Here is a 12,419-nt window from a genome sequence, read left to right as displayed (position 1 = left end):
AGCGCGACTGTTTGGTCCTCACACATTTTCACCTCACCGGCCCAGAACAGAACCGGGACCGAGCCGGTCTGAACGGCTGGAGGTTCTTCAGGATTCAGCATTTTTTCCTCCTCACAGGTTTATGGTTTCATCAAATATTCATCTGTATAAATATTCATCCTCATTTCCTCCCTTTGAACAGTTGCTGAATGTTTTCTGAGCTTCAGTTTCTTCAGCTAACGGCGATTCCTGAAGGTCAAAGATCCGTTTCATTTCTAAATTCACTATTTTTTTAATCACTTCAGTTTTTTTTCCACTTCTTCAGGATGTAAGAAAACAGTCAAAAATGGACAAATGGCGTGAAACTTCTTAGCTGACGCTGTGATGTGATGAAGATCCATCGGGATGCAGCTTCAGCAGCTGATGCTGCAGGAATCTCCAGGATGACCCACCTCTCTCAGAACCGGCTTACAGGATGGAATGAGAGCTTCAGTCAGAGTTCGTTTGCATTCGTGTCTTTATTTACAGCGTTTAGCCTGAACTGCTCGGCCGTTTTCTGGGAAAAAAAACCCGACTGCATGCGTTTGGGTCTGGAGTCAAAGGAACGCTCTAAAGTGCTTCATGGGATCGGCAGAGCGGCACAGAAGTCCGTTTGTAACAGAACCCCCCCCCCGCCGGTCTGGCAGGCGTGTTGGGAGGGGGGGGGGGGGGGGCGGCCTAGCTGCTGCCTCCGGCGGGCTTCAGGCAGTCCTCCGTCACGCCTTGCGAGGCCAGCTCCGACAGAACGTTGTCCAGGTAGTTGGGGTCGGGGTAACCGTGGCCCGACAGGTTGGACATCATCTCGGTTTTGTGGTGGATGCCGTTCCACACCACCGTGTCGGGCTCGCCGGTGGTGCTGGACGTTCCCACGGTGAAGATGAGGCGCCGCATCCACGCCACCTTCAGCAGCTCCAGGACCTCGACGACAAAACAAAAAAAGCCCGTTTCAACCTACGATACAGCAGAAAGACCTCAAGACTGAGAATAAAATGTTTGAACGCCTCCTGGTCTCCTCTGTGGCGCCTCCTGCTGTTCACGTGAGGCGAGTTCAAGGCCTGTGTGATATTTCTACCGCCTCGCCCCCACATGGGGCAGCACACATTCAGGAAAGAGTGAGGCCGGCTTATTTAATCCCACTTTCCATCAGTGAATTACAGCGGGATGATGGCCAAGGCTCCTCCCCCTACCTTCCTGCCTTTGTCGTTGTCTGGGAGGAAGCAGAAACGAGGGAAGCCCCTGCAGGTGAACAGCTGTCCCGGGTTAGGGTGCTCTGGACCCTGCAGGATGAAGAAGAAGAGACAACGATAAAACTGCAAGTTCAGTCAAAAGAAACTCTTTTTTTGGTGTTTTAAACCTAAATTTGACCATTTTAAAGCATAATTGACCAAAAACAGGTTGAAACTTGTGAGTTCATTTATTTTTAAACATTTTTTTCTACACTAAAGTGTTTCTGTCTTTGTCAGATGAAGAGCAAACAAACAAAAAAACCAAAGTTGTTTGGAATCTGGTTTCTGTAAACCTGAATGAACATCAGTTTGATCTCAGACTCGTGTTTTTCTGGGTAAATATTTTACTTTGAGAGTAAATATTACAACCAACAAGGTAGAAAATTCAAAATTTCAGGTATTTTATTCAGAAAGAGGAAGAGCAGAGATTGAAGAACCCGGACCTAAACGCAGCTCACCAGGCATTTCTGGGTTCCTACGGGTTTCTATGGTGAAGACGAGCAAAATCACTAAAGAAAAACTAAAAAAAATGTTCAGAAAATCTCTAGAAAAGAACCAAAAGGGGAAAGGTTGAGTCCTGATGGTAGCTGAAGGAAGGGATGTACCTGGACGCCAGGAGGGATGCTGTAGATGATCTGGATGGTTCCACAGTCCGGGTGTCCGGGCAGCGACTGAGCGATGCTGTAGATCTCCATCTTGCCTTTGGGCTGCGTGCCCGTCTTCTCCCCGTAGATTGTCTTGCAGGAAGGACACTGCAAGCTGCCGTCCTGCGGGGGAGAAGGGAACCCGGTGAGCTCCGCCCCTTACAGAAGCTCAGACAGAAGAAGGCGGAGCCTCAGTAAAATGGACCTTTCAACAACCAACCAACAGTCAGACGTGGAGCTTTTCCCACCGAGGAACATCTGAGCTCCTGAAACCAAAGCTGAGCCACGTTTCCAGACGACTTTTAGAGAAACAAAGTGCGTTTCTGCTCAGGAGTTCAGGACGGAGAAAGCAACTCCTCAAAGAAGACCGCCCACAGACACAGGTTCTAGTGCTTCATCATCATCATCATCATCTGAACCTGCTTTAAATCCAACAGTTTCATCGGTTTAGTCATCTTTAGACTGGAACTGAACAAGTAAAACTAAAGATTTCCCTTAAAGAAAAGGACGTCTAAGCAGCTGAAGAACAGGATGAGATGTGAAACATTTAACTGCGCTCCTGTGACCCGGTGGAGGTCTTTAACCATCGGGATACCGGCTCTGTAACGCCGACCCGATGACCCGGCAGAGCGGGTCTTCACTATTAAAGCAGAACTTCTCCCACACGGCTCTTCTAACTCTGAACAGACCTTCACCCTCCGTCTGGGGAGCGTCCCGGGTGAACATGGCGGCGGCCCGCGTACCTTTGTCCCGTTGTTGTACATAGCCAGCATGCAGAGCATGTGGAGGGTGTGGCCGCATCGCACGAACTTCCCCACGCTGCTGGGCCCGATGCTCGGACTGCTCTCCTCGGACGGGCCCGCCTCGTAGCCGGACGGGTTGGACAGCTGGTCCATGCAGATGATGCAGTCCTGAATGTTTGACAGGTGATGTCACATAGCCACGCCCCTTTTCTCTGCCTCCACCAATGAGTGCAAACCGACACGGAACATGACATACCTCATCTGGAACCGCCGACACCGCCTCCATGTAACGCTGGATCACCTCCTCGGGTTTCTGGGCCGACGCTGTGGGAGAAAACACAGGAGGAGGTTCTGAAGGACCCCAACCAAAACACGGACCCAAGAAAGACCAGGAGAGTCTGGTGGAATGAGATGATTTCCACAAAATAGGTTTAGAAATCCTCCAGGAAATACTTTTACCACAGAAAAAATCCTCTCCATTTGATTCCAGCTACACAAAGAGCTCACCGTAAGGAACCTGATGATTACGTTCAGACCAATCAAGGTGAAGCCAGATCAACAACAAAGCAGTGATGGGACGGAGTGAAAGTGGTGAGGAAATGATGCCCCCCCCCCCCCCCCCCCTCCCTGTCATGGTGGTTCAGTGATTCTTCAGAAACCATCTTCTTCAGGTTTCAGCGTGAAGAACGTCTCCACGGCTGCCCCCCCCTTTAACGGGGGGAGTCTGTCAGATTCAGAGAAGAAACTGAGGCAGAAGCAGAAAGAAGTTCTGATGGAGGAGAGTCTGAAGGACAGAAGCCTGAGTGCAGTGATGGAGCAGGACAGGTGGAGTGGGGGCTGCTGGTGTGGTAGCTACCTCTCCTGTGCTGCCTCTTTGCTCTCCTAACTGAACTGCTGCTGCTGCTGCTGCTGGGGGGCTTGCTGGGCCTGCTGGCTGGGGGCAGGAGAGGAGGTGGAGGAGGAAGAGAGAAAGGCGGCGGCAGCTGATGCTGCTGTGGCGGCTGCTGCTGAGGGAGGGGGGCGGAGGTGAAGTGCACGCCGAGTCCCACTGCTGACATCAAAATGGAGGCCATGCCTGGAGTGGGGTGGGGTGGGGTGGGGTGGGATGGGATGGAGTGACGTGGGGCGGGGCGGGGCGGAGTGGAGTGGGGGGCGGATGCAGAGATGCAGGGAGGAAGAAATAAGGAACAAATCAAAAAGAGAAATGTTGCCACGGCGACGCATTTTTCAAACAAAGAGCGAAATAAGGAAAAATCCCTCACCGGTGCTTCCTGACACGAGCGCCGCCACGTTGACACCAGTCGACAGCCATTGGTCCCAGTCACCAATCATGGTCGACTGGTTTTAACATGGCGGCGCCCATATTAGGAGGCAAAGGTACGTCCTTTTTGGGAACATGAGGGGGGGGTTGAGATGTCCCATTGTTGTTACAGTCAAATGTTTAACATCAACCATCGTGAATTACGACCACGGAACACAAAGGCGTGGAAAACATCTGCAGCGGGACTCTGAATGCAGAGGAGCTGCTTAACGCTGCAGCATTATTATGGGATGCGCCCGACCGCAGACTGAACTGTATTAAGTTTGGCACAGATTACCATTAAAGCTCATTACCACTAAATGAGTATTAAAAGTGTGCGTTTGGAGAAGACCAGCGACCTTCCATTTGAAATGATCTGCTGAGGTCTCGGTCCGGCGCTTCTCCCTAATGAGGTTCTGGTCCGGCGGCTGTAATGATTCACATGCAGCCCGTCGGCCCAGAACCCGACCGCCGAGGAGGGGAAGAGAAGGACAGCAGAGAGTTTCTGCAGCTGCAGGTTTTTTAGGGTTTGACGTTCTGCAATGACAGATTTAAATCTTCCTAATTTCATTTTTTATTATTTCTTCCTGTTTTTCATCCCCACAGAATGATAGTTTGGGATTTTCTGTGGGGTTACACAGCTGTCAAAATGAAACCTGCGCACACAGACAAAGTTCAGCACAAAGTATTGACAAGAAGAAAAAAAAAAAAAGAACACGAACTTTGGTTTTACGTTCAACACATCTGGTGTGAAGACGACTTTTCTTTGTTTTGAATACAAAATGTCCCTAAAATAGGCCTGGGGCTGCAGGCATTGACACAAAAGGCATGTTTCTGGGGTTCTGGTCGACTCGACTAGACGGGACTAGAACCGAATAAGAATTTTTCAAACCCCAATAGTTCTGTTGAAAATAAACGAGTAGACAATCTTTATCTACACATCTCTAAATATGGCGTCATCATTTTACCGCATGGTGGCGAGGAAATGATACCGTCTGTCGTTTGTGACGCTATTGCTGGGACATGGGGGGGGGTTGGTGACCAATCATCTACATAAACAAAACCTCAATGAAGTAATGATGAAGGCTAAAAACATTAGACTCACTCGCCTATTTAGTTGAATTGGTGACTCGATGGAGCATAATATAACAGGAAACGTTTGTATTCAGCACCAAGAAAGGGCCATTTAAGAAGACAGACGTCACGTGAAATAACAAATGTATTCTTTTTTCTTCTTCAAATTTGTCTATAAGCCCCCCGTTTCATTTGGACACATATCTAACCCCGCCCATCCCTTTCCATCCCTCTTGGGGGGGAGGTTGGGCCTCCTCTGGGGGTGGAAACGCAGGAATGGCTTTGTTCTCCGTTCAAACAAGAAGAAACGCTGCAAAACTATAAAACAGAAGAAATGCGAGAGCTCCAGCTGAGACGGCGAGCGCTGAGCTTCAACGCTGATCTGATCCCCACGGTTTGGGATGGAATTTGTGAGATGGTGATGTCTGAAGCCCCTGACCTCCCTGACCGCCAACACGCGCCAGGAGCAGAGGAAAGGCGGAGGACGGGTGGTCGGTGACCCCCTTTACCTGCCAGGGCGGAGCTCACGCTGGTGGAGCCGCTCAGCTGCACGGGGATGGAAGGAACGCTGCGGGGCAGGAAGCAGACAGAGACACCCGTCAGCAACAAACGTGACACGCACAGGAAGAGCAGAACAAAGGCAGAACCGAGCAGATGATCCGGAAGGCTCCGGAGGCCGTCACGTCCGGCGTGTCGGAACGTCAGCCAGAAAACACGGAAAAATAAGCGCCTGTTGGTCCTAAACTCTGAAGGAAGCAGCTCCTTCATGGCAAACCTGCAGTCTGCCAAGAGTCCCAACAGAAGCCCCTCAAAGTGTGAAGATCTGCACCTCTCTGGCCCCCAGACCCAAAGACACAAGCAGATCTTCTGGAGGAGTTTTCAGTCAGGATGCTGAGGTTTGGGAGGAGGCGGAGCCTCACTGAAGAAACACTAAACTTCATGTCTTCTGCTCAAGCAGGCGGGGGGGGGGGGGGGGGGGGGGGGGGGGCAGAACCCTGGAGACATCAGCATGAAAGACAGATTTAAGACGATGGACGGGCTGAATGGCTCCAGGAAAAACACCACGTATGTTGAAACTTTGATCCAAACTCTCCAGGAAGACCTGCTGGTCTCTGAGCTTCATGGCTCCACGTGAAAACCAACAAAAGAACGTTTCTTTTAACTTTGCAAAAGAAAATGAGAAGATCTTCCACAGCGGGGGGGATTCCCAGACCGGGACTCGTCGCTTGTTTGAAAAATGTTGATGAGAATTTTCTCCTCAACGTGAAATCTTCTTCCTTCTGAATCTGTTTTTGTCCCAAACAATAGCAGCATCCAATGCAGGAATCTGAGAATGACGCTCTGACAGAACATAAAGTTTCAAATCTAATTGTAGTTTGTAAAGAATAAACACCAAGATCCTCTTTTGTTCAAAGTTTCCTCTAAAATCCAGCAGGAGACAAAAATCCATGTTTGGAGTAAAGACTCCTGGTTCCTGTCTGTTAAATGCAGCTTTTATTTTGAAGTGGAAGGCTCTTCTTCCGTTTCCTCTCTGGATCTTTTCAGAGTAAAGAAGCTTTTCAAATACGTTTGTTTTTTGTTAACTTTGTTAGCTTTTGGGTCTCGGTTTCGAAGGTAGCGGATGGATTTTCCACACGGGACCGAGCGGCGTGACACGTGCTGAGAATGAGGTGGACAGAAGTCGGTTGTTTTTCCAAAACTTCCTTCAGAATTAGATTAGAAATAACGGTTTTTGTTCTCTCCGGCCTGGTACCAACTGTCACACGGACCGGTACCGGTCCAAGCCCAGAGAGTTGCTGCTGTATGGAGCTCTCAAGCTGCCTTTGTGTGGAAAGAGAAGAAGCAGCTCTGGAGGAATGCCAAACATTGCCTCTTTAATGCCTTTACTGGAACTTTCTGGAGCTTTCATCAGAACATTTTAGGAACTGAAGCAGAACCACCAGATGGAAGGAGGAGCTTCCTGAGGCTCCGAAGCAGCATCCTGACACCTCCAAGGGGAACATTAGGACAAGCAACAACTGTGGAAGTCTGGAGAAGAAGCCCATCCAGCAGAACTCAGGAGGGTCTGGATCTTCAGCCCGGCTGAGGACAGGAACCGCTTTGAAGAGGAAGGAAGGTCAGACGATGCACTCAGGAGTGACAGGAAGTGAGCCTGAGAAAACACTTTGCTGCCCTGCAGGGCGGCTCAGCGATGAGGCAGGAAGAGAAGCGGGTGGGAAATGGAAGAACCCCAGCAGAGCAAATCCTCGCTGCCACCAAAAGCAGGGCGGCTTTCAACGCCGACAAAAGCTGTATTTACAGAATTGATGCATCACATCCATGAAGGCATTTTCCTCTCACTGTTGGTGGCAAAACAAAGGCTGTGTCTGAATTCCAGCCCTAACCCCTATAGAGTGCACTACATAGTGATTTTCTAGTGCTGTCAAAATGGAGTGCCCTTGAAATTTCCCAGAAGTGTCTGCAAAAAAACGGCACATATAGACCACAATGCATTGCGTCGAAACAATTTTTGGCAAAAAAAAAAAAATGCATTAAAATGTATTTTTTTAATAAATCATTAATGTTTTTATCTTCAGAAGACAGTAGACTCATAAATACTCGTCCAAAAACGCTCATATCAGTTCGATTTTAACTTTGTGAAATCGATGACGTCATATCCGCCGTCTAAAAAATACAAGTAGTGAGCGTGGCGTCCGAATCGCTTTAACATTCAGGGCGCTACACAGTGCTGCACTATGTAGTTTGGGGTTAGGGTGGGAATTCAGACACAACCAAGGATTTTATTCTCATTTTATTTGATTTCACAGAACTACCTTAAAATAAAAAAAAGATAAAATAAAGATAAAAATAATGCATAATCAATTATCGAAGATGGTTAAAATGAGTGATTTCTAATTACATTACTTCACTTGCTCCAAAAATGGATTCATGGTTTTTCTTAATGAAACTTAATTTTGCACATATTTTTAACTTTTGAACTTTGATCAATTTTTGATATTGAAGATTTTTGAAACAGTGTTATGTCTATTTTACTGATATAGTATTATTTTTTAATCATATACATCATTGTTCTAATGAATATAATCAGCTTATATTTTAGATAATTGATCTGCATTTGCTATTTCTAAAATAGAGTTATGTCTATTTTTACATAATAATTAAGAAATTCATCTTTATCATGAGATTTATTGACACCAAAAGATTCTTAATTCTGTCTGATAAAAGTTCTGAACCGGATAAAGATAAAACATGTAATAAAATATGCTGATTGTATTGTTTTTGTGTATTTTTCTTCCTTGATTGCTTGAAATAAACCATTTCAAATCAAAAATCAAATCAAATCAAAATGTAAGAGTTCCTATTTTATCCATGTCTGTCCCACATTTGTTCAGGTAAAACCATTTGACCCCACAAAGTGACTTCAGATCCGTGTTGGCGACTGGAACGGGACCGGCAGCGTTTTAGCAGATACCAGAAACCCCGGACAGAGAGGCGGAACCCACCTGAGCCCGTTGGCGCTGGCGGAGCCGCTCAGGTGCGACGCCGAGATCTGACTGGCAGAGGGAGGGGGGAGCCAGGGGCTGCCCCAGGATATCCCCCCAACAGAGTGGGGCCTCCGGGGATACGGCGAGTAGACGGAAGTGGGGTGGGTCGCGGCTGCCCTTCCTGGTCCCTGCAGGCCGGGTCGGTTCAGACTCCCCGAAGAAAAGGAATGTCGGGAGCGGCTGGGCATGGGCCCCGTGCTGCTGTGGCTCAAACACTGCTGGCAGGAGCAGGCCGGCCCCAAGGGGACAGCCGGGGGCCCCGGGGACGCCAGCGGGAACGGGGAGTTGCCCAGTCTACGAACCTGCCGTCTGAAACCCGTTGATTTGTTGACCTGGGCGAAAGACGTGAGGTCCACAATGTAGTTGTATCCGTGAGGGCCCAGGTCGGCGGTCCCCTGGCGGGCCTGGTAACTGTGCTCCAGAAGGATGGAAGTTCTGGTCTCGTACGGAGTCCAGCCCCCTTCATCGTTGGCCCATTCCCAGTAAACGCCACTGCCGAGGCCCGAAGACTGGGGGAACAGAGACCGGCGCACGGAGCGCGTGGTTCCTGCACAAAAACCCGCAAATGAGTTTACCTTCAGCAAGACAGTACTCTTTGTAAGAGTACTACAAAAGGTACTTGGTCTATACTAAAAGTGATGCACTTGAAGTTCACTTCCATACTGTCTATTCCTGGACTCAAAATGTTCCAAGAAATACTCAGTTACTTCACTAAATCTACATAGTCTCTAGTATTCTAGCTATACGTGTACTCAAGTATACTTAATAAAATAAACTTAAAGTGTACTGCTGCTTTCTAGACCAGCTGACTGAACCAACATCATCTTCTCAGAAATGCAGTTTAAAAAGACAAAATGAACGACGGAAACCAGAATCTCTGATCTGAATCCGGACTTCAGGTGTGGTGCTGAAGCGGTTTACCTGTATCCTGTCGAAACTGCTTCAGGCTCGGTATGTCGATGAGGTAGGGGGACAGACTGGGATCTGATTGTCCGAGGCAGACGCTGGTGGAGCTGGGTCCGGCTCCCCGGTGGCCCCGCGGGGACAGGGACCGCTCGATGTGGGAGCAGACCTGGCCGCTGTACGGCCGCCAGAAGCCCTGGTCGTCCTGCCATTCCCACACCGCTATCATTGGCTGAGACTGTCCGACTGACGGGGACGGCGCGGCGGACACCGACGGCCCGTTTCTGGAGCTGCTCACCCGGGAACACGATCCAGACACAATCGCCATATTCACCGACCGAGGTACTAGCTAAGCTAACGGCGGCTCGTTCTAGCTAGCCGATCGGGGCTACGACAAAGCCAAAGTCCGCGGGGCTAGCTTGGCTCACTAAAGAGCTTCATTATGAACGTGGGAGCATGAAGAGGCCTGCAGGTAAAACACTACGCGCTCTCCGTGAACACCAAGGTGCATGTTGACATTTCTATCAGGGGAAACGCTAGCTTTACAACTGCGTTGCTAAGGTTCCTCCTCTGCTCCACCAGCTGCCTTCACGCGCCCTCTGAATTTTTGCATTCAAACCGATGACAGGTTGGCTCAACTCAGATTCGTAAAACAGAATTTTAATCTGTAAAAACATGCAAGCACAAAACAAACATAAATATCTACTTGCTAGTGTTGCTGGTTTAAATGACTTTAAATTGCTTACATTTAAACCCCACTATACAAAAAGCGTCCTTCATTACCTCTTTTTTTTTCAAAGTCTGTGGTGAGTCGGGGACAGATGGGAGAATGTACATTTCTTGAGTAGATCTGTGTGTTTTTTAATTCTAAAGCCAAACACTTCAAAGACCAGAGTACGCGGCTTTATTAACCAAAGAACAAATAACCTTTCAAGAAGAACACATTACCGTTCAAAATTACGTTTACAAAGTCTCCCTGAACTTCACACTCTTCTTCTTTTAAAACAACAACCTCTTCCTCTTTTTGGAATCTTCAAAAACTCTGCTGCCCCCTAACGGAGACAAAACGGTACGACAAAATACTCAGAAGAGGAAAGGTTGAGCAAAAGAAAACTACGACTGTTGGATCAAAGGGAACTGTAAAAAAATAAAAGATGTGTTCAATTTGCCACAAGAATTACATTAAAAAAAATTGTCAGAATGTCACAATTTTCCGAACTGGTTAAAACCAAGTCCTCATGATCTTAGTATTTACATTTGTACAATGGTACTCCAAACATAAAATATTACAGTTTTATTATTAAACTTCAAAACTTAGTTCCACATAGACAATAGAAATTATATTAGAGACTCTATAATATTGAATAATACAATCATATTATTTATTATTATTTCAACGTAAGAATATATGTTTAGACAAAAATGTTTGAAATCCCTTAAAGCAAATGTTGGGTGAAATTTTTTTTTATTGTTGTTTGAAATAGCACAAAATCATAAAAAGAACACTTTTGTTTTTTGGACACTGGGAAAAAGAAAAGATTTTAAAATAAAAGAAAACTAAGTAATTGTTTACCCCCGGAAATTTTATGAAAAAACACTTTGTTTTTTCTTTAAGGTGAGTATGAAGCAGAAGCATCGGTTTGCATCAATAGTGCGTCAAAGGCTTAAATGAAACCCCGGTGTCTCCTGTTTGCTCGGATCATCTCTGAGATGCGTGGGCTTCACTGACGTCCACCCGCGGTTCTGGAGTCGGTTGGGTTTGAGAGGACACCTACCTGTCTGCATGAGAGCTTTCATTCAGCAGAACATGTCAGAAAGGGAATGTCTGTGGACCTCTGAGGCCCAAATAAAGAAAAACGATGCAAAAAAACCCAGGTTCTGGTGCCTTGAAGGTTTAAATGTCAAAAAGGCCCTTTTCATTTAATAAACTGACGCCTCCCTGAGGTTTACTCTATTTGAAACAAGACATAAAACATTTGGAAAAAGTGAATAAGCCCTGAATGCACTGCTGGTAGAAGGATTCATGTTTAGTGTTTCCACCTTTAGAGCCGCCACATGAAAGATGAGGAAACCTTCCTGATCTTTCTGAAATTAACAATTCATGAACTGAAAGTTTTGAAGTTTTGCAGCAGCAGCAAACTTCTCCTTTTGCAAGACTGTACGCTTTTAGGAGATTAAACCCAAACGCTTCATAAAGTTACCTTAATCATAAAGAAAACCAAACTGGGACGAGGCCGTTTCAGTAAAAATATATGTCCTACCATCATTTTTAATTTTCCAAAAAGACACAGTGTCCAGAGAGTTTATTGCCAAATATAAATGACTGTTTTTAATTATCCGTAAATCTGCTTTTTATGGAGCGTTAGCAGAAGCATCTTTGGGATTACAGCTTGTCCACAAACCTCCTCCTTCCTTACTTCCAGTCCAGAAGATTGTGAGGAGCCGATATTGATCCCTTAGGAGACAAAAATAAAAATCAAATCCTCAGAAAAGCTTCAAGTTCTATCAAATCTTCAGTGAAAAATGTAAATCCCTTTGGAAAGTCTTTAGTTTCTCATGTGCTTCAGACATGGATGAAGACGCCGACGGTCAGATTTGAAATGATGGTTGCAGGACGCCGCCTCTGCTGCTGCGTTTCCTCCTTCAGCGACTGCTTCCATCACAGGAAGGAACCAACTTCAGAGATCCTTTTAGAGAAAGACTGTCTCCAACAAGCAGAAGACGTTCCCTCAGTGCCCTACCCGCCAATTATAAGTGCCAATATAGACTCCAACACACATGCATGCACACAAATACACATACAAGGAAGGTGGGGAGAGTAAGAGGGATCCCTGAGTTCTCTGGGAAAAGGGGTTTATTCAAATATATACCTTGTGTGCCCAGTCAAACCTGTCCAACATAAAAGGCCTTCAGCAGTCAGCTGTGTGCTCAGCTGTTGGACAGAACAAGTAAAAAAAACAGAAAGT

At 46.8% G+C, this 12,419-nt stretch overlaps 1 protein-coding gene across 2 annotated transcripts; it reads right to left on the bottom strand.

Annotated features, from left to right (window-relative positions):
- Positions 1-478: 478 nt before the first annotated feature.
- On the bottom strand, positions 479-10,421 carry LOC101168729 (probable E3 ubiquitin-protein ligase DTX2). 2 transcript variants are annotated; one of them, XM_023962898.1, is made up of 9 exons: positions 9,472-10,421; positions 8,509-9,097; positions 5,515-5,573; positions 3,488-3,706; positions 2,888-2,955; positions 2,632-2,799; positions 1,850-2,011; positions 1,206-1,295; positions 479-936 (listed from the first exon to the last, which is right to left on the bottom strand). In XM_023962898.1, the coding sequence occupies exons 1-9, from the start codon at positions 9,779-9,781 to the stop codon at positions 697-699; spliced, it is 1,905 nt and encodes a 634-aa protein (XP_023818666.1). In that variant the 5' UTR covers positions 9,782-10,421; the 3' UTR covers positions 479-696. The 2 variants fall into 2 exon arrangements, with proteins under 2 accessions (XP_023818666.1, XP_023818667.1); XM_023962899.1 differs by lacking the exon at positions 3,488-3,706.
- Positions 10,422-12,419: the final 1,998 nt, after the last annotated feature.

Source organism: Oryzias latipes, chromosome 14 (assembly GCF_002234675.1).
Source record: "Oryzias latipes chromosome 14, ASM223467v1".
In the NCBI taxonomy this organism is placed as follows: Eukaryota; Metazoa; Chordata; class Actinopteri; order Beloniformes; family Adrianichthyidae; genus Oryzias; species Oryzias latipes.
Note: the sequence above shows the minus strand (reverse complement) of the source record. Positions and strands in the feature narration are given on the sequence as shown.